Here is a 23377-nt window from a genome sequence, read left to right on the forward strand (position 1 = left end):
GTCACCTTGATTGACCTAGCTGTGTGGCATGGTGCATTGTCCTGCTGGACAAACCAGTCCTCAGAGTTGGGGAACATTGCCTGAGCAGAAAGAATCAACTGTTTTCCAGGATAACTTTATATGCGGCTTTATTCATACGTCCTCCGCAAAGAACAACCTGCCATATTCCAGCCTTGCTGAAGCATCCCCAGATCATCACCTATCCTCTACCAAATTTCACAGTGGGTGCAAGACACTGTGGCTGCTACGCCTCTCCAGGTCTCCGCTAACCATTAGACGACCAGGTGTTGGGCAAGGCTGAAAATTAGACTCATCAGAGATTACCTTACTCTAGTCCTCTATGATCCAATCATTATGGTCTTTGGCAAACTTCAGCCTGGCTCTCCTTTGCTTCTCATTGATGAAAGGCTTTTTTCTAGCTTTACATTACTCTAGGAGGCTGTTGCAAACTGTTATTGCCGTGCATTTCACCCCAGCTGCCATTTGCCATTCCTTTTGTATGTCACTTGATGTCATCCTGTGGTTGCTGAGTGACATTCGAATAAGATGACGGTCATCCCGGTCAGTGGAGAGTCGTTTTCACCCTCGGCCGGTCTGTAGCTTTGTTGTCCCCAAGGTCTGCTGCTTGTCTGTGTTGTAATGGACTGCCGTCTTAGAAATTTTAAGGATCGAGGAACATGACGCTCACTGTGTCCCTCTTCTAGTAAAGCCAGAATTGAGCCCTTCTTTTCTTCACTGGAGACTTTTCTTTTCAACTCCTTTGGCATAGTTCAAAATTATTTTTTTCATTCCTATTACTTTTTGAGATATTACTAGCACTTGTTTTGCCATCCAGCTTGTCCTATTGCAAGAGGATTGTGAACACCGCAGCAGTTTTTTTTATACTTTCCTTTGTTAAATAAGATTTGGCTCGGGTGATCACCTAATCAGAAGCACATTAAGTAGAATGAGGTGTACTCTGATTGGAATTCAACTGACAATGGAATGGAATGGCTGTCAGACATGTGGAGAAGCTGATTTTTATAAAACTGTGCAGTGGTCTCTTTAATTCTTGCCAGAGCTGTATATACAGTGGGGGAAATAAGTATTTGATCCATTGCTGATTTTGTAAGTTGCCCACTGACATGAACAGTCTATATTATTAAGGATAGGTTAATTTTAACATTGAGAGATAGAATATCAAAAATAAAATCCAGAAAATCACATTGTAAAAATGATATACCGTATATACTCGAGTATAAGCTGAGATTTTCAGCCCAAATTTTTGGGCTGAAAGTGCCCCTCTCGGCTTATACTCGAGTCACGGTAGCGGTGGGGTTGGCGGGTGAGGGGGAGAGGGCGCTGAGGTATACTTACCTAGTCCCAGCGATCCTCGCGCTGTCCCTGCCGTCCCACGGGCTTCTGTGCTGCAGCTTCTTCCCCTCTTCAGCGGTCACGAGGGACCGCTCATTACAGAAATGAATAGGCGGCTCCACCTCCCATAGAGGTGGAGCCGCCTATTCATTTCTCTAATCAGCGGTGCCAATGACCGCTGACAGGAAGAGGCTGCAGCACAGAAGACGGGGAGGAAGGCAGGGATAGCGCGAGGATCGCTGGGACTAGGTAAGTATATCATACTTACCTGTCCTTGTTCCAGCCGCCGGGCGCCGCTCCATCTCCCCGGCGCCTCCATCTTCCCGGCGTCTGCGCTCTGACTGTTCAGGCAGAGGGCGCGATGACGCGTATAGTGTGCGCGGCGCCCTCTGCCTGATCAGTCAGAGCAGAGACGCCGGGAAGATGGAGGCGCCGGGACCGGACGCTGGGAGCTGCAATCAAGAGAGGTGAGTATGTGGTTTTTTTTTTTTATTGCAGCAGCAGCGGCCATGGCACAGATTTATGTGCAGCATCTATGGGGCAGTATGAACGGCACACAGCACTATATGGGGCATCTGTGCAGCATCTATGGGGCAGTATGAACGGCACACAGCACTATATGGGGCATCTGTGCAGCATCTATGGGGCAGTATGAACGGCACACAGCACTATATGGGGCATCTGTGCAGCATCTATGGGGCAATATGAACGGCACACAGCACTATATGGGGCATCTGTGCAGCATCTATGGGGCAGTATGAACGGCACACAGCACTATATGGGGCATCTGTGCAGCATCTATGGGGCAATATGAACGGCACACAGCACTATATGGGGCATCTGTGCAGCATCTATGGGGCAGTATGAACGGCACACAGCACTATATGGGGCATCTGTGCAGCATCTATGGGGCAATATGAACGGCACACAGCACTATATGGGGCATCTGTGCAGCATCTATGGGGCAGTATGAACGGCACACAGCACTATATGGGGCATCTGTGCAGCATCTATGGGGCAGTATGAACGGCACACAGCACTATATGGGGCATCTGTGCAGCATCTATGGGGCAATATGAACGGTGCAGAGCACTATATGGGGCATCTGTGCAGCATCTATGGGGCAATATGAACGGTGCAGAGCACTGTATGGGGCATCTGTGCAGCATCTATGGGGCAATATGAAGGGTGCAGAGCACTGTGGGGCATCTGTGCAGCATCTATGGGGCAATATGAACGGTGCAGAGCACTGTGGGGCATCTGTGCAGCATCAATGGGGCAATATGAACGATGCAGAGCACTGTATGGGGCATCTGTGCAGCATCTATGGGGCAATATGAACGGTGCAGAGCACTATATGGCACAGCTATGGGGAAATAATGATCTATTTTTATTTTTGAAATTCACCGGTAAATGCTGCATTTCCACCCTAGGCTTATACTCGAGTCAATAAGTTTTCCCAGTTTTTTGTGGCAAAATTAGGGGGGTCGGCTTATACTCGGGTCGGCTTATACTCGAGTATATATGGTACATTTATTTGCAATTCACAGTGAGAAATAAGTATTTGATCCCTCTAGCAAGCAAAACTTAATACTTCGTGGCAAAACCATTATTGGCAAGCACAGCAGTCAGACATTCTTGTAGTTGATGATGAGGTTTGCCCACATGTCAGGAGGAAATTTGGTCCACTCCTCTTTGCAGATCGTTTCTAAATCACTGAGACCTCAATTTTTATCTCATGTGACCACAGCACCTTCTCCCAATCACTCCCAGAATCATCCAGGTGTTCATTGGCAAACTTCAGATGGGCCTGCACATGTGCCTTAATGAGCAGGGGACCTTGCAGGCACTATAGGTTTTTAAACCTTTACGGCGTAATATGTTTCCAATGGTTTTCTTGGTGACTGTGGTCCCAGCTGCCTTGAGATAATTAACAATTTACCCCCGTGTAGTTTTAGGCTGATCTCTCAACTTCCTCATGATCAAGGATACCCCGCGAGGTGAGATTTTGCATGGTGCCCCAGATCGATGTCAATTGACAGTCATTTTGTATTTTTTACATTTTCTTACTATTGCACCAACAGTTGTCTCCTTCTCACCCAGCGTCTTGCATATGGTTTTGTAGCCCATTCCAGCTTTGGGCAGGTCTATGATCTTCTCCCTGACATCCTTATAAAGTTCTTTGGTCTTGCCGATGTTGTAGAGGTTAGAGTCTGACTGATTAATTGAGTCTGTGGACAGGAGTCTTTTATAAAGGTGACTATGTAAGACAGCTGTCTTTAATGTAGGTAACGAGCTGATTAGCAGCGTCTATCTGGTCTGTAGGAGCCAGAACTCTTAATGGTTGGTAGGGGATCAAATACTTATTTCTCACTGCAAAATGCAAATAAATTTACATAATTTATACAATGTGATTTTCTGGATTTTAGTTTTCATATTCTATCTCTCAATGTTAAAATTAACCTACCCTTAAAATTATATGTTCATGTGATTGTCAGTGGGCAAACTTACAAAATCAGCAAGGGATCAAATACTTATTTCCCCCACACTGTATGCTCAGGAACAGACCTAAGATTACTCCATAGATTCGGGAACAGAAATTGAGAACCGGATGTCAGAAAGAAAATAAAAAAAACTATGGGTCTGCGAAAATGGTGACACAAACAAAGGAATTTTTTATTTCAGATTTTTTTTCACAACAAAATTAATTAAAACTGGACAAAATTGATATTGCCACAATTGTGCTGACTGGAGAATTAAGATTCCATATCAATTTTACTGCAAAATGTACTTTGTATGAAAAGAAAATGTAATTTTTCCCCATTCTCCAGTATATTGGTATGGTAAAATGAATGGTGTCATTCAAATTTACATCTCATCCTGCAAAAAATAAGTCCTTACATGGATATGTCAATGAGAAAATAAAAAAGTTGTGGCTCTTGGAAAAACGGGAAGGAAAAAAACAAAAGCGTAAATTCAAAATATTCCCTTGTTAAGAAAAGGGTTAATTATGGTATGTAGTAATGGTCTGTCTAATTCCTTCTATCCCTATGTGACTTCAATCTATGGCTGTATGGCAATAATATTTTTTGTAGAGGCCTGCTTATTTTTCAACAAAATTACAATGCTCTCACACCTAACTCATAGAAAATTCTCTTAATCTGAATCAGTGGAATCTGTTTTTCCTGAAGATCAACTATTATACAGTGCCAAAGGCTTTCACTAATAAAGTAGCTCAAGCACGAATATACAAATACTTATGGCAAATCACCAACAATACCATAAATAGAAATAATTTCTCCATGTACAACTGGGCAAATGCCAAAATATAAACGTATGTTTTATTTAAAGTGGAGCGCCCCCCACCCCCAGTAGGGCTGTGGGGTACTCGGATCCGGGCCCTTCTTCTGTACTCAGTGGGGATGTCATGGTGGCTGACCCGCTCCGTGGCCCTAGGGGAACGTCCGCTGTGAATAGTGGGGGAAAGGTCTTTAAAGGGATAACGTTCGTGACGCCACCTGTGGTATTCGGTCAGGGTGACCGACGCTGCTTAGAGGTCCGCTGGGATGATGTTATGGCAGCTAGATGGTATACCTTCCCACAGGTGAAGTATGTCCCCAGGGCTTCCCAGAGTGTAGATGGTGGATGGTGGATGATGTAAGGCGCAGTGAATAACGAGGACACAAGGTTGCAGTCTCTTTACCTTTACTGAAGGCTTCAGCGTCCACAGTCCAGGGTAGGGACCACAGGGTCGGCAGAGTCCGGCCGGTCTGAAGGCAAATCCAGAGTCCCCTTATCCAGGTGGAATTCAATAGCCTTCCTCTAGCGCCGGAGTGTTGTAGTTCCTCCCTGCTGAGCAACTCCGTGAGGTCCTCACAACTATTGTAGGTGTTAAATCTCTTCCTCTCTGTCCTCCTGACAGATAGGACAAACCCGTATGACTGGTGGCCTGAGGCTTTTCATAGGGACCCTAGAGATGACCCAGCCCCCACAAGTTGCCACCGTGCCTCCTGGGTATATGGTCGGGCAGCCAACGTGGAATCAACTGTCCTGCCAGTCTCTGAAGTAAAGCATAGAGATCCTTACTCCCTCGGTGTTCTGGCTACCGGTACTGCGCTTCAGAAGGAGGCAGCCTGCTTCTAGCTGGTTTCCCTCTGATATTCCTCTCCTTTTGCTATGACTTTGTTTCTCACTCACTGCAACACCATTCCTTTCAATGTCTCTTTCTTGGGATGCTGCCGCATGGGATGCAGGCGCATCTCCGTGTACTCTCGCCTTCCGCAGGCCGCAGTCTGGAGCTGGCTGGAACCCACTCCAACCAGCCTCTGCCAAACTCGGTCAGGGCTGACTAACTTCCTAATCAGCCCACCAGTTTTACCCAAGTGTGAGGAGTGCGCTAGTAGATAGAAGCATGGCTCCCCTTGGCGGCCTGGAGTGTGAAGTGTGTATTGTGGTTGTGATACCTGGACAGAAGATCTCCTTCATTGCCTTCAGACGTAACATCACTCCTCTTGGTGGAAGAACAACATTACTTGTTATGACCTGGTGGTCAGGACAATAATGGACCTGGTGGTTAAGAGCACACGGAATGACCTGATAGTTACTGATAATAAAGGATGAGCTCTGGGACGTGGGAACTCTGCTGACCGCAATCCCTAATCCTATCAAACACACTAGAAATAGCCGTGGATTGTGCCTAATGCTCCCTATGCAACTCGGCACAGCCTAAGGAACTAGCTAGCCCTGAAGATAGAAAAATAAAGCCTACCTTGCCTCAGAGAAATTCCCCAAAGGAAAAGGCAGCCCCCCACATATAATGACTGTGAGTAAAGATGAAAATACAAACACAGAGATGAAATAGATTTAGCAAAGTGAGGCCCGACTTACTGAACAGACCGAGCATAGGAAAGGTTACTTTGCGGTCAGCACAAAAACCTACAAAAAGACCACGCAGAGGGCGCAAAAAAGACCCTCCGCACCGACTCACGGTGCGGAGGCGCTCCCTCTGCGTCCCAGTAGATTAGAACTCACAGCACAGGAATGAGGCAAACACACACCACAGAGCATACGCTTTTGGGCTCATACTTGCGAGCAACTAGGATGAGTCTCGCATGTTAAAACCCGGCGCTGCTGCCGGCACTCAGATTGGAGCATGTGGCCACATAGGAATACATGCAGCCGCACGCTCCGCTCCTCTGTGCCAGGTGAGGTGCCCGGTATTGCCGTGCGAGACTCTTCCGAGTTGCTCGCAAGTGAGTATGAGCCCTTTGACTGGCAGTGATCTGGGCCAGACAAATTACCAGAGCAATTACTAAGAACAGGGAGCACCTGGAGAAATCTCTGCACCTCACAGTCTCAGATAGGTCAACGGAGCTGTCAATCAAACTACTGACAGCTCAACACACAATAGGATGTCAGCGCTGTCCATCACTGAGACCCACACACTCTGAGCAGAGGAATCGAGACAAATATATAGAACTGAATTTTCCTGGCACAAGCAAAATACCTTTACAAGCTTACAAAAGAATGTCTTTTGTTACATTATATTGTAAAATAACTAAATCTGGAGGAAATGAGGGCTGCCAACCATCTAGATATTCCAGGACAGTTAGTAAAAATTAGGTACTTTTTTCAGTACCATTTTTACAGGATTATCGTACTTGAGCAAATCAGTTTGATTGGAATAAGTATCAAATTACAGTTCGCAATAACTGCTGATAATAACTCGCAATAACGAGTTTGTATCTGTATATTGAACGATAGACATTTAGCACTTGTAATTTTAAAACTGCAATTATGATTTTTCAATCTGTCTGTAAAAAAAATATGTATAAAATATAGATTTTTTTAATTACCCTGAAAAATAAAAATCAGTTTGACAATCCTGGTTGAAATGATCCCAAGCTAATAGCTTAGGAAAATTTGTCATTCCTTGTACAAATATACAATCACTTGCAGCTGTTCTCTCCCATGACCACATGGTGGCGATGTTACATCACTTACCAGCGATTGTTCCAGGAGTCTGTTATTGTATGACAGCGCATGCCTAAGAAAAAACAACCCCTTTAAATCGATTAGCGCAGTCAAATTTGGAGACAATTGAATTCATTAATAAAAGGCTTTCTGTTTGCAGCAGCTACTAATGGATTAAAGGAATTGATCAGATTAATCCACACCTCAAACGGATTTTATGGTCCATGCTGCTCTGTAAAATATAATATCTATAATATGAAACCCTAACTAAAGTGACCAATGACCTACTAACAGCCAAGACCAAGCGACACTACAGTCATGGCCAAAACTATTGACAATGAGACAAATAGTAATTTTTCCAAAGTTTACTGCTTCATTTTTGTAATGGTAATTTGCATATACTCCTGAATGTCAAAGAGTGATCAGCTTAACAGCAATTACTATACTTGCAAAGTCAATATTTGCCCAGAAAATGAACTTTAACCCCCAAAACACATTTCAACATCATTGCAGTCCTGCCTTAAAAGGAGCAGCTAACATCGTTTTAGTGATTGATCCATTAACACAGGTGTGGGTGTTGATGAGGACAGGGCTGGCGATAAGTCATGATAAAGTAAGAATGACATCACTGGACACTTTAAAAGGAGGCTGGTTCTTGGTATGATTGTTTCTCTTCAGTTAACCATGGTTATCTCTAAAGAAACACGTGCAGCCATCATTGCACTGCACAAAAATGGCCTAACAGGGAAGAGTATCGCAGCTACAAAGATTGCACCTCAGTCAACAATCTATTGCATCATCAAGAGCTTCAAGGAGAGAGCTTCCATTGTTGTCAAAAAGGCTCCAGGGCGCCCAAGAAAGACCAGCAAGCGCCAGGACCGTATCTTAAAGCTGTTTCAGCTGCGGGATCGGACTACCAGCAGTGCCGAGCTTGCTCAGGAATGGCAGCAGGCTGGTGTGAGTGCTTCTGCACGCACTGTGAGGCGGAGACTCTTTGAGCAAGGCCTGGTTTCAAGGAGGGCAGCAAAGAAGCCACTTCTCTCCAGAAAAAACATCAGGGACCGACTGATATTCTGCAAAAGGTACAGGGAGTGGACTGCTGAGGACTGGGGCAAAGTCATTTTCTCTGATGAATCCCCTTTTCGATTGTTTGGGACATCTGGAAAACAGCTTATTCGGAGAAGAGGTGAGTGCTACCACCAGTCTTGTCTCATGCCAATTGCAAAGCATCCTGAAACCATTCATGTGTGGGGTTGCTTCTCAGCCAAGGGAATCGGCTCACTCACAGTCTTGCCTAAAAACACAGCCATGAATAAAGAATGGTACCAGAATGTCCTCCAAGAGCAACTTCTCCCAACCGTCCAAGAGCAGTTTGGCGCCCAACAATGCCTTTTCCAGCATGATGGAGCACCTTGCCATAAAGCAAAGGTGATAACTAAATGGCTTATGGAACAAAACATAGAGATTTTGGGTCCATGGCCTTGAAACTCCCCAGATCTTAATCCCATTGAGAACTTGTGGTCAATCATCAAGAGACGGGTGGACAAACAAAAACCAACAAATTCTGGCAAAATGCAAGCACTGATTATGCAAGAATGGACGACTATCAGTCAGGATTTGGTCCAAAAGTTGATTGAGAGCATGCCAGGGAGAATTACAGAGGTCTTGAAGAAGAAGGGGCAACACTGCAAATATTGACTTGCTGCATTAACTCATTCTAACGGTCAATATAACCTATTGGTACTCATAATATGATTGCAATTATATTTCTGTATGTGATATAAACATCGGACAAACACTAATAAAAACCAGAGGCCAGCAGATCATGTGAAAATATAATTTTGGTGTCATTCTCAAAACTTTTGGCCATGAGTGTACTCTGTCCTCCTCCTCCTGGAGCTGTCTTCTGCCTTCGACACTGTGGACCACTCCCTCCTGTTACAGATTCTCTCATCTCTTGGCATCACAGACTTGGCCCTATCCTGGATCTCGTCATATCTAACAGACCGGACATTTAGTGTCTCCCTCCCCCTCACCACCTCCTCATCTCGCCCCCTGTCTGTCGGTGTTCCCCAAGGCTCAGTTCTAGGACCCCTACTCTTCTCCATCTACACCTTTGGCCTGGGACAGCTCATAGAATCCCACGGTTTACAATATCATCTCTATGCTGATGACACGCAGATCTACCTATCCGGACCTGACCTCACTCCCTTACTGACCAAAATCCCACAATGTCTGTCTGCTATTTCATCCTTTTCTGATCGTTTTCTAAAACTGAACATGGACAAAACAGAATTCATCATCTTTCCCCCACCTCACTCTACCCCTCCACCCGACCTATCCATCAATGTGAATGGCTGCTCACTTTCCCCGGTCCCGCACGCTCGGTGCCTCAGGGTGATCCTTGACTCTGCCCTCTCTTTCAAGACATATATCCAAGCCCTTGCCTCCTCTTGTCGATTCCAACTCAAAAACATTTCCCGGATCCGTACATTCCTTGACCATGAAACCACAAAAACACTAGTGCATGCCCTAATCATCTCCCGCCTCGACTACTGCAACCTCCTACTCTCTGGCCTCCCCTCTAGCACTCTGGCACCACTCCAATCTATCCTAAACTCTGCTGCCCGACTAATTTGCCTGTCTCCCCGCTATTCCTCAGCCTCTCCTCTCTCTCAGGCCCTTCACTGGCTTCCTATTGCCCAGCGGCTACAGTTCAAAACACTAACAATGACATACAAAGCCATTCACAATCTGACTCCTCCATACATCTGTGACATGGTCTCCCGTTACCTACCTACACGCAACCTTCGATCATCTCATGATCTCCTTCTCTGCTCCTCTCTCATCTCTTACTCCCACAACCGCATCCAAGACTTCTCCCGTGCTTCCCCTATACTCTGGAACTCTCTACCCCAACACATGAGACTCTCGCCTACCACAGAAACCTTCAAAAAGAACCTGAAGACTCACCTCTTCCGACAAACCCACAACCTGCAGTGATCCCCTGTATACTGAACCGCCGCATGACCAGCTGTACCCTATCCTACTGTATTCTCACCCATCCTCTGTAGACTGTGAGCCCTCGCGGGCAGGGTCCTCTCTCCTCCTGTACTTGTGTGTGCCTTGTTTTACTCATGTTTATTGTACTTGTCTATATTTGCCCCGTTCACATGTAAACCGCCATGGAATAAATGGCGCTATATAAATGAATAATAATAATAATATGGGGGGTCACACTGTATGTAAGTATATGGGGTCACACTGTATGTGAGTATATGGGGGTCACACTGAGTATATGGGGTCACACTGTATGTAAGTATATGGGGTCACAATGTATGTGAGTATATGGGGGTCAGACTGTATGTAAGTATATGGGGTCACACTGTATGTGAGTATATGGGGTCATACTGTATGTGAGATTATGGAGGTCACACTGTATGTGAGTATATGGGGTCACTCTGTACATGAGTATATGGAGGTCACTTTATATGTGAGTATATGGGGTCACACTGTATGTGAGATTATGGAGGTCACAATGTATGTGAGTATATGGGGTCACTCTATGGCTGCCATCACACTAGCAGTATTTGGTCAGTATTTTCCATCAGTATTTCTCAGCCAAAACCAGGAGTGGGTGATAAATACAGAAGTGGTGCATATGTTTCTATTATACTTTTCCTCTATTTGTTCCACTCCTGGTTTTGGCTTACAAATACTGAGGTAAAATACTGACCAAATACTGCTAGTGTGACGGCAGCCTATATGTGAGTATATGGGGTCACTCTGTACATGAGTACATGGAGGTCACTCTATATGTGAGTATATAGGAGGTCACTCTATATGTGAGTCTATGGGGGGGTCACTCTGTATGTGAGTCTATGGAGGTCACTCTATATGTGAGTCTATGGGGGGTCACTCTGTATGTGAGTCTATGGAGGTCACTCTATATGTGAGTCTATGGGGGGTCACTCTGTATGTGAGTCTATGGGGGGTCACTCTGTATGTGAGTCTATGGAGGTCACTCTATATGTGAGTCTATGGGGGGTCACTCTGTATGTGAGTCTATGGAGGTCACTCTATATGTAAGTCTATGGGGGGTCACTCTGTATGTGAGTATATCGGAGGTCACTCTATATGTGAGTCTATGGGGGGTCACTCTGTATGTGAGTCTATGGAGGTCACTCTATATGTGAGTCTACGGGGGGTCACTCTGTATGTGAGTCTATGGAGGTCACTCTATATGTAAGTCTATGGGGGGTCACTCTGTATGTGAGTCTATGGAGGTCACTCTATATGTGAGTATATGGGGTCACTCTGTATGTAAGTATATGGGGTCAGACTGTATGTAAGTATATGGGGTCACACTGTATGTGAGTATATGGGGTCACACTGTATGTGAGTATATGGGGTCACACTGTATGTAAGTAAATGGGGGGAGGGTCACACTGATATGTGAGTATATGGGGTCACACTGTATGTAAGTAAATGGGGGGAGGGTCACACTGATATGTGAGTATATGGGGTCACACTGTATGTGAGTATATAGGGGTCACACTGAGTATATGGGGTCACACTGTATGTAAGTATATCGGAGGTCACTCTGTATGTGAGTCTATGGAGGTCACTCTATATGTGAGTATATGGGGTCACACTGTATGTGAGTATATGGGGTCATACTGTATGTGAGTATATGGGGTCACACTGTATGTGAGTATATGGGGTCACACTGTATGTAAGTATATGGGGTCACACTGTATGTGAGTATATGGGGGGTCAGACTGTATGTAAGTATATGGGGTCACACTGTATGTGAGTATATGGGGTCATACTGTATGTGAGTATATGGGGGTCACACTGTATGTGAGTATATGGGGTCACACTGTATGTAAGTATATGGGGTCACACTGTATGTAAGTATATGGGGGGTCAGACTGTATGTAAGTATATGGGGTCACACTGTATGTGAGTATATGGGGTCATACTGTATGTGAGTATATGGGGGTCACACTGTATGTGAGTATATGGGGTCACACTGTATGTAAGTATATGGGGTCACACTGTATGTGAGTATATGGGGGGTCAGACTGTATGTAAGTATATGGGGTCACACTGTATGTGAGTATATGGGGTCATACTGTATGTGAGTATATGGGGTCACACTGTATGTGAGTATATGGGGTCACACTGTATGTAAGTATATGGGGTCACACTGTATGTGAGTATATGGGGGGTCAGACTGTATGTAAGTATATGGGGTCACACTGTATGTGAGTATATGGGGTCATACTGTATGTGAGTATATGGGGTCACACTGTATGTGAGTATATGGGGTCAGACTGTATGTAAGTATATGGGGTCACACTGTATGTGAGTATATGGGGTCACACTGTATGTAAGTATATGGGGTCACACTGTATGTGAGTATATAGGGGTCACACTGAGTATATGGGGTCACACTGTATGTAAGTATATCGGAGGCCACTCTGTATGTGAGTATATGGGGTCACACTGTATGTGAGTATATGGGGTCATACTGTATGTGAGTATATGGGGGGTCAGACTATGTAAGTATATGGGGTCACACTGTATGTGAGTATATGGGGTCATACTGTATGTAAGTATATCGGAGGTCACTCTGTATGTGAGTATATGGGGTCACACTGTATGTGAGTATATGGGGTCATACTGTATGTGAGTATATGGGGTCACACTGTATGTGAGTATATGGGGGTCACACTGTATGTGAGTATATGGGGTCACACTGTATGTAAGTATATGGGGTCACACTGTATGTGAGTATATAGGGGTCACACTGAGTATATGGGGTCACACTGTATGTAAGTATATCGGAGGTCACTCTGTATGTGAGTATATGGGGTCACACTGTATGTGAGTATATGGGGTCATACTGTATGTGAGTATATGGGGGGTCAGACTATGTAAGTATATGGGGTCACACTGTATGTGAGTATATGGGGTCATACTGTATGTAAGTATATCGGAGGTCACTCTGTATGTGAGTATATGGGGTCACACTGTATGTGAGTATATGGGGTCATACTGTATGTGAGTATATGGGGTCACACTGTATGTGAGTATATGGGGGTCACACTGTATGTGAGTATATGGGGTCACACTGTATGTAAGTATATGGGGTCACACTGTATGTAAGTATATGGGGTCACACTGTATGTGAGTATATGGGGTCACACTGTATGTGAGTATATGGGGTCACACTGTATGTAAGTATATGGGGTCACACTGTATGTGAGTATATGGGGTCACACTGTATGTGAGTATATGGGGTCACACTGTATGTGAGTATATGGGGTCACACTGTATGTGAGTATATGGGGTCACACTGTATGTAAGTATATCGGAGGTCACTCTGTATGTGAGTATATGGGGTCACACTGTATGTGAGTATATGGGGTCACACTGTATGTGAGTATATGGGGTCACACTGTATGTGAGTATATGGGGTCACACTGTATGTGAGTATATGGGGTCACACTGTATGTGAGTATATGGGGTCATACTGTATGTAAGTATATCGGAGGTCACTCTGTATGTGAGTATATGGGGTCACACTGTATGTGAGTATATGGGGTCATACTGTATGTGAGTATATGGGGTCACACTGTATGTGAGTATATGGGGGTCACACTGTATGTGAGTATATGGGGTCACACTGTATGTAAGTATATGGGGTCACACTGTATGTGAGTATATAGGGGTCACACTGAGTATATGGGGTCACACTGTATGTAAGTATATCGGAGGTCACTCTGTATGTGAGTATATGGGGTCACACTGTATGTGAGTATATGGGGTCATACTGTATGTGAGTATATGGGGGGTCAGACTATGTAAGTATATGGGGTCACACTGTATGTGAGTATATGGGGTCATACTGTATGTAAGTATATCGGAGGTCACTCTGTATGTGAGTATATGGGGTCACACTGTATGTGAGTATATGGGGTCACACTGTATGTGAGTATATGGGGTCACACTGTATGTGAGTATATGGGGGTCACACTGTATGTGAGTATATGGGGTCACACTGTATGTGAGTATATGGGGTCACACTGTATGTGAGTATATGGAGGTCACTCTGTATGTGAGTATATGGGGTCACACTGTATGTGAGTATATGGGGTCATACTGTATGTGAGTATATGGGGTCACACTGTATGTGAGTATATGGGGGTCACACTGTATGTAAGTAAATGGGGGGGAGGGTCACACTGATATGTGAGTATCACACTGCACGTGAATTGATCTGTCAGCCCGGAACCTCCGGATTAGGACTTAGTTTCCGCCCGGCGCACAGTGTGTGTAACACTCATCCAGCCGCAGCCCTGCTGATACCGCCGCCGCACACCCGGGAGGAATAGGAGGGGGAGCGGTGCAGATCGTGGGCTCTGTTAGCACCACCCACGGATCGGCGGAGGTCGGGAGCGCGCCCCTGCGCAGTGAGCGCGCCTCCTGTCTCCCTGAGGTACCCGGCGATCATGAATTTAGACCGTCTTAGGAAGAGAGTGCGGCAGTATATAGAGCAGGTAAGAGCACGTGATCGCTGCACGTCACGTGACTGGGCATCGCCTCTGCCTGCTGGACCTCCTATGTTGTGAGTGGAGGAATGATTCATGCAGACGGTGTTCTGGAGGCCATGTATGTACAGGAGCCTGCCAACCTCTCCCTATTCTAAGATTCTCCAGACTAAGCCCCCCAGTCATGTAAGCCCACCCTTGTGGGCGTGAGAGTGGTGATTTTGTCGCCAACGTGTCCGACTGCAAGGTTCCCGGTGTCCCCTCCCGGCTTCATCAGAACACTGCGCACGCCTAGCAGATTTGGTGCCCAGCATGTCGCGCTTCCATATCACTCGCAGGTAATTAGATGGAGGACGGCCATCAGAATGTTCGGCCCCAATGAAATAATAAAGCCTGTACTCCCCTTCTGTGTCAGGGCCCTCGTGCAGATGTTGTGACATGTGACCCCGGCGCCCAATCAGTGCTGGCGTCACTGTCTCCACCTTTGGACAAATTGAGCATGAAGAGGAAGTCAGGGATCCGCTGCAGCCGGTACTGCCTCTTCATGCTCGAAGGCCGGGACAGTGACGCCAGTGCTGATTGGGTGCCGCCCTCATGTGTCATCCCACCACAAGGGTCCCGGGAAACTAGTGCTGACCCCACGGGAACGGTTCCAGCACGGGAGGGGAGTATAAGCTTTAGGCCGGGGTCACACTAAACGTTTGGAAAATGTGTCCGAGTCTCCTTGCCGAGAGTCGCACAAGTGTTCTCCGTATGGTCATCTGTGTGTAATGCGTTTGCAAAGAGATGATGCGATTTTCTCCCACCTATGTATCTGTAGGGCTTTACATTTCTCACTGATTTTCCCCATTGAATTTTATGGCTCAGGTACCGAAATGAGGAAAATGTGTGCGTATTTCTTGTAAGTCACGCTGATCATCCGTGTGGTCTTTTTTTCTCACACCCATAGACTTGCATTGGTGAGTCTTGGACAATATACGCGTACAATGGCAGCATGCTGCGATTTCACTCGCACGTAGAATACGTTGGAGAAAAAATAGATAACACTGGTCCGAGTGCTATGAGATGTTTTCTCGCCCAGCACCCGTCCGTATTCTACGGTAGGGTGACCCCGGCCTTATAATTTACGGTAATCGGGGGCCAAGCGAGGGGTATGAGAAGGAGGTGTGAAAGAAGTGGAAAACTTCTTTAAGGGTAGGTGCACGCTGCTTTTCTGTTTGCAGTGAGGTTTATGACAGAGTGGTCACAGTCTGAATGGATGCTGAGGTATTCTGCCAATAAATAGGCCTGACTGCAAAAACACACCAAAACCCATTCCCCTCTGTACAGGAAGGCACAATCTGCTGCTGGGTTACAGTATATGTCCAGAGCATTTTCTGGTGGGTAACTTTGATTTGGTGCACAGATTTCCTAATAATAAGGTTAGGTCCCCACAGTCAGTAATCGGCAGCGCTTTGGGCACAGCACATGTCCGCTGCAAACTAATCACTGCCGGCTTTTGTCCGCAGGTGAATCCGCATGTGTTTATTTACCATGTGGAATCACCGTGTCCAATACATTGGATGGGTGATATTTATCTTGTGGAGAGTGAGCGTCTCCACAAGATAAATAGACATGATGCGGTCTGGAAAGACGTACCGCATGTCCGTCTCCGCAAGGGAGCCGCGGGCGCCTGTGCACGCATAGTGGAGATGGGATTTCTTGAAATCCCATCCACTATGCTGTAACATCTGGACGCTGCGGATGTACGCAGCAACCAACCCACAGCGTTTACTGACCATGTGCACATACCCCAACTGGACCACCCACTGCCCATTTTTGCCTCCGAGTTCATTGGACCTACAATCTGCAGCCTGGATTCTGCTGGCTGGTATGACTATTCTGATGCCCTCCATTGTAAGATTACCCCTACAAGATCATAATATAAAGATGGAAGCAGATCCCAGAGGTGGCTCCTGACTAATGTACTTATCTATTCCTAATACCATTGAGTGGCTGTAGCCAATTCTTTATAAACTTATGGCAGGATTCATATACTGCATCCTAGTTGTGGGATTTCGGTAGGAGAATCTGCAATCTAAAATTCTACAGCGAAGTACTGTGCAGTGCTAGTGAAACGGGTTTTAAAGAGGTCCTGTCACCAGATAAAGTGATTCAGCTATTTTTTTTACAAGGGAACCTGTCAGGCGATTCACGCAAGTCCAAACCATGTGCAGCTTGATTCAGAGCCTGGCTGGACGCTTGCAGGCAGATGTACTTTTCTTTGAAACTCTCGGCATTTCAGAGAGGATATAGTTTAAAGATCCGTCCGAGCACCCTAAGCAGAGACGAGATTAGTCTGCCACCGCACCCGATTGGCCCTTCAGGGTATGTGCACACGTCAGGATTTCTTGGACAAATTTCCTGGAGAAAACCGGAAATTTTCTGCAAGAAATCCGCATGTTTCTTTTTGCGTTTTTTTTAGCATTCTGCAAGCTATTTTCCAAGCGATCTGTAGCATCGCTTGGAAAACTGATTGACAGGTTGGTCACACTTGTCAAACATAGTGTTTGACAAGTGTGACCAACTTTTTACTATTGATGCAGCCTATGCCGCATCAATAGTAAAAGATAGAATGATAAAAAATAATTTAAAAAATAAAAAAAACGGTTATACTCACCTTCTGAGGTCCCGATCTCCTCAGCGGCTTCCGTTCCTATAGATGGTGTGTGTGCAGGACCTTCGATGACGTCGCGGTCATGTGACTGCAATGTCATCGCGGTCATGTGACCGCGATGTCATCACAGGTCCTTCACACACACCATCTATAGGAACGGAAGCGGCCGCGTGCACCGCTGAGAGGCGGGAAGACTCTGGGGGCCATCGAAGGTGAGTATATCACGATTTTTTATTTTAATTCTTTTTTTTTTTTTTACCAATTATATGGTGCCCAGTCCGTGGAGGAGAGTCTCCTCTCCTCCACCCTGGGTACCAACCGCACATGATCTGCTTACTTCCCGCATGGTGTGCACAGCCCCATGCGGGAAGTAAGCAGATCAATGCATTCCTAGGTGTGCGGAATCCCCGCGATTCCGCAAATTTAATGAACATGTTGCTTTTTTTTCCACAATGCGATTTTTTTTTTTCGCGGAAAAAAATGCAACATTTCCAGAGTGTTAAAAACAAGAAAACACATAGGGAGTTAAATAAGAGCAAGACCTGTCTACTTTTCATCTGGTAACAGGTTCTCGTTAAGGTGACCGTCCACAACCCATAGTAAATGTGACTATAGATTTTTAATATGTAGGTGCTTTGCAAAATTTAGGCACGGCTTGCAGTAGTGCCTAAATTTTGAGAATTTGGTCGTCCTGCCACATCTTCACCCTCATCAACTGATGAAGAATTTAATTTCGAAAAATATTTGGATCACAAGGACCGTGCAAAGTTCCCGCATAGAAGCCAGTACATTTCAGCAGAATTTTTCATGTGCACTAAAGGAAATTGAGAAATTTGACCGTTCATCAAAAATAACAGTGCAACAAGCGATTCCTCTGTATCCTGACATTGTCAGAGATGTTGCCCCAGTGGTTACTGCTTTGCCACCAACCCAAGTTAGTGTAGAGAGGTTGTTCTCTGCTCTCAAAATAATTACCGTAGATCAGATTTGAGGGCATCCATGAAGGAGGATCTGACAAAGGCAATACTTTTTCTGAGGACAAATTTATAGATTTTTTCTTATTAACTGCATAACAGTGTTTATTGCATATTTACTTACAAGAGTTTATAACAGTTATTTGCTATATTCTAATTGTATTCTAATAAATATAGTTTTTGCTCTAAGTGGTCTGATTATATGATGGTGAGAAACTGAATAAGCACAAAGTTAATATTTTACAACCGTAAATTTATTGTTACGAATTGGCCATTTATGAAGGAGTTGGAGCCGGAGTCGGAACCTGATAAAATCCAGGAGTCGGAGTCGCAACTGTGGCTTACCGACTGCACAGTCCTGGGATTCACACTAGTCCCTGACTGGAGTAAGATTTCTGGCATGGCACACACTGCTCGTCACACGCTTGAGATTAAAGAGGCGTGCACATTTCCATGAGTCAGGAGCTCCTGACGAGAGCAGCCTGGTCTTCATGAATCGGGGCCAAAGTCATTCTACCTAATGGGCTCCGCTCTGCCGATGCTTATTCCTGTCTGAGATCAGTGCCCTGTTCTCTTAATGTCCTACCATCTCCTAAATGGTAGCAGCACAAGCATGGGGAGTGCTATGCTAATTCTAACCACAAGGCCTCATTCACATGTACGTGTAAAATATGGTACTGGTGTCAACCAGTGTTGTGCATCAGTGTGTCCGTCTTTACCATCAGTGTGTCATCAGTGTCTCCGTTTTCAGAACGGTTCTCAGAACGAGACTTCATAGCTTACTCAGGCACGGAAATTCTCACGCTCGTGCCTGCCGCTGATCGCGAGTAACCCTTTTGAGCCTCCTTCTCAGAACGAAACTCCATGGGATTCGATGGACGTTGTTGGATTTTACACTTAGATTACCATCAGTACTATCTGGATTTAGTTGTAATTAATAAATTGGTAAATGAGGGAAAGGGGAGTCTATATTCCTTACTAGATTACCGTTAGAGCTGCGTGGGACCATTTTTAATAATAATTTGGTGAACAAGGGAGTGTAGGGGAGTCTTTATTCAAATAAAGTATATTTTTCCTGTGGTTTTTTTTTTTCTAACCAATTACCGTTTTCGTAATTGGGGTGTCTGATAGTTGATGTCAGCTGACAACTACTCCAAAATATTGCGTTGCTTTTCAAACGCATCGGGTATTCTAGAATATGCATGTCCCCGTAGTATATGGACAATGATGATTCCAGAATTCGCGGCAGACTGTACCCGTCACTGATTGGTTGAGGCAACCTTTATGACATCATCGTCGCCATGGCAACCATTATGACATCTACGTCGATACTGTGCCCATCGCTGATTGGTCGAGGCAAATTCGCGGCAGACTGTGCCCGTCGCTGATTGGTCGAGGCAACCTTTATGACATCATCGTTGCCATGCTGTGCCCGTCGCTGATTGGTCGATTCTAACGCATCGAGTATTCTAGAATTTGCATGTCCCCGTGGTATATGGACAATGATGATTCCAGAATTCGCGGCAGACTGTGCCCGTCGCTGATTGGTCGAGGCAACCTTTATGACATCATCGTCGCCATGGCAACCATTATGACATCTACGTCGATACTGTGCCCGTCGCTGATTGGTCGAAGCGAGTTCGCGGCAGACTATGCCCGTCGCTGATTGGTCGAGGCAACCTTTATGACATCATCGTCGCCATGCTGTGCCCGTCGCTGATTGGTCGAGGCCTGGCGGCCTCAACCAATCAGAGACGCGGGATTTCCAGGACAGACAGACAGACAGACAAACCCTTAGACAATTATATATATAGATATATAATCTATATATATAATTGTCTAAAAGTTTGTCTGTCTGTCCTGGAAATCCTGCGTCTCTGATTGGTCGAGGCCGCCAGGCCTCGACCAATCAGCGACGGGCACAGCGACGATGATGTCATAAAGGACGTAGAAATCCCGCGTCTCTGATTGGTCGAGGTCACCAGGCCTCGACCAATCAGCAACGGGCACAGCGACGATGATGTCATAATGGTTGCCATGGCGACGACGATGTCATAAAGGTTGCCTCAACCAATCAGCGACGGGCACCGTCTGCCGCGAATTCTGGAATCATCATTGTCCATATACTACGGGGACATGCATATTCTAGAATACCCGATGCGTTAGAATCGGGCCACAATCTAGTCTCTATATATATATACACAGGGTCAATGGCGGCGGTAATGGATAATGTTATGCCGCGGGTAACGCACTCCGTAACCGCTGCTATTAACCCTGTGTGTCCCAAACTTTTTACTATTGATGCTGCCTATGCGGCATCAATAGTAAAAAAATGTAATGTTAAAAATAATAAAAAAACAAAAAACCTGCTATTTTCACCCTTTCGTAGTCCGCCGAGCCGATCGTGCCTGCCGCCATCTTCCGTTCCCAGCGATGCATTGCGAAATTACCCAGAAGACTTAGCGGTCTCGCGAGACCGCTAAGTCATCTGGGTAATTTCGCAATGCATCCTGGGAACAGAAGATGGCGGCAGCCGCTCGCTTATCGCCGGAGCTTCGGTGGATCCCGGGGGGTGAGTATATAACTATTTTTTATTTTGATTTTTTTTTTTTTTAACCGGGATATGGTGCCTACACTGCTGTATACTACGTGGGCTGTGTTATATACCGCGTGGCTGCTATATACTACATAGGCAGTGTTATATACTACTTGGCTGCTATATACTGTGTGGGCAGTGCTATATACTACACGGCTCTTATATACCACGTGGCCTGTGCTATATGCTATATACATACATGAATACATATTCCAGAATACCCGATGCGTTAGAATCCAGCCACCGTCTAGTGTGTGTATATATATATATATATATATATATATATGTATATATATATATATGTATATATGTATATATATATATATATATATATATATATATATATATATATATATATATATATATATATACACTGTATATATGTTTTCACGAATATTTGAGCCCAGGGATCCATTACATGTCCGTGTTTTTATACGATAGGTCTGACCCCGGCCTAAAGTTGCCGCTATGCACAGCCAATAAGGTGATGAATACTGCTGCTATCAGACCGGGCTCACAATAATGACAGTAGTAGTCATCAGCCAGTGCCTAACCGGCGGTAAGCTGGTCACCATCGGTCACAGCTGCTGGCTCACACGCTATCCTCAGTGCGTCAGCATGAACACCTGCAGTGGTCCACGATACCCAGCAGCGGTCACCTGCAGTGACTTCAGTAAGGTTTACCGCTGGTCAAACTGCTGTTTCCCACGCTGTCATACAGAGGAAAGCTTGGAAACTACGCCGTTCGGGTCCTCCATTGACTTGAATGGGGTTCAGGTTTGGGATCTGGTACCCGGTGAACCTGACGGACCTGAACATCCTGTGTGTCATGTCTGCCCATCTCTATTTTTGCTAATTCTAAAAGGCGTTTTCAAGGACTTCGATACTGATGTTGCATCCAAAGGATAGGTCATAGATATTGGATTAGCTATATGCAACTCCCGCTACTGCTGCCGAGTGGACGTAGTTTACAGAGTTGAAGCAGCACAGCGCTGTCCACTGTATAGTGGCTATTCACAGGTACTGCAGCTCAGCTCCCATTCATATCAGCAGTACTTGGGCAATCAATTTGTATTTCCCGAAATCCTCTTTACCATTATGATTGTTCGGAGCTGCTGTAATACAATAATGCATTCTGTATCTGGTAAGAAATGTGTGTGTTACGTACTGTATCTTTATGGGTAAACATGTCAAATAATTTTGTGTCTTGCAGCAACAATACCAGAGTGCCTTATTTTGGGCAGATAAGGTTGCTTCATTATCTCATGGTAAGGCTCTTTGTTTTTGCCATTATTGGTAATATTCTGTATGTATCTTATGTAAGTCAGGATTTGCTGAATCACTCACTAGCTATGACACTTTGCCAATCGTTTCTCCGATACTTCCTGGTATAGTTTGATGTCTGCCAGCCGTGTGGTAAAATAAGAAACAATAGTGTCCTTTATGAAGATCACGTCATAGATGAGTTACATGGGGTGCTAGTGTTAAAACCGCTGGTGAGAGTAGCCATAAGGAGGCAATATTCGGACTGTTTACTGCCATGACCAAGCGGACAGAAATCTGAGTAATGTTTTTTCCCTGATGTGTCTCTCTAGTCACATTCGAGGTGGCCGTCAGAATCTTTTTCTTCTTCTTTTTTTTTTTTTTTTTCTTCCCCTGGGTGCCGGACTTTCTGTACAGGAACCAGGCACCTTCATAACGCTGTTATCTTGCAGATTAACCCCATGTCCACAGGTTACTAGCATTATCAAACCTGACAGGTTCTTTTTAAAAAGGAATCCCCATGAACTTTTGTCCTAAGGCCACGTTCACACGTTGAGTATTTGGTCAGTATTTTACCTCAGTATTTACAGTATAAGACAAAATAAGGAGTGGCACAATCAGAGGAAAAGTAATAGAAACACGTCACCACTTCTGTATTTATCACCCGCTCCTAGTTTTGACTGACAAATACTGAGGTGAAATACGGAACGTCTGAACGTGGCCTAAATCTGTATGTAGGTGGACTGCAGTGTGTTAATATATTCACCTACTGTCATCTTCTGAGGGATCCAGCGGCATTTTGGTCTTCTCAGTGACATTACCGCTCTTCTGACTCTCCGGGTCCCTGTACGCTCTATATGTGAGCAAGTCGTCTGTTTAACAATGTAAACATATGGAGTCTCGTTCTGACGCCCCACGGGATTACATTGTAAAAGTCACTTCTGGTTTACGCAGAGCGCAGTGTGACCCTGAGGCGTAACACCCTGATACTACAGTACATAGA

General features: G+C 45.2%; 1 protein-coding gene across 2 annotated transcripts in view; it reads left to right on the forward strand.

The window, feature by feature from the left end:
• The first annotated feature begins 14663 nt into the window (after positions 1–14663).
• The window catches only part of CDC16 (cell division cycle 16), a 42352-nt gene continuing 33638 nt past the window's right edge, over positions 14664–23377 (forward strand). Inside the window, exons 1-2 of one of the 2 annotated variants that reach the window (XM_069757533.1) lie at positions 14664–14894; positions 22325–22379. In XM_069757533.1, coding sequence (XP_069613634.1) covers positions 14847–14894; positions 22325–22379 — 103 coding nt within the window. In that variant the 5' untranslated portion in view covers positions 14664–14846. Of the gene's footprint in view, positions 15224–22324; positions 22380–23377 lie in introns of both variants that reach the window. The other variant, XM_069757534.1, reaches the window with a different exon arrangement.

The sequence above is a fragment of the Ranitomeya imitator genome, chromosome 3 (genome assembly GCF_032444005.1).
Source record: "Ranitomeya imitator isolate aRanImi1 chromosome 3, aRanImi1.pri, whole genome shotgun sequence".
NCBI lineage: Eukaryota > Metazoa > Chordata > Amphibia > Anura > Dendrobatidae > Ranitomeya > Ranitomeya imitator.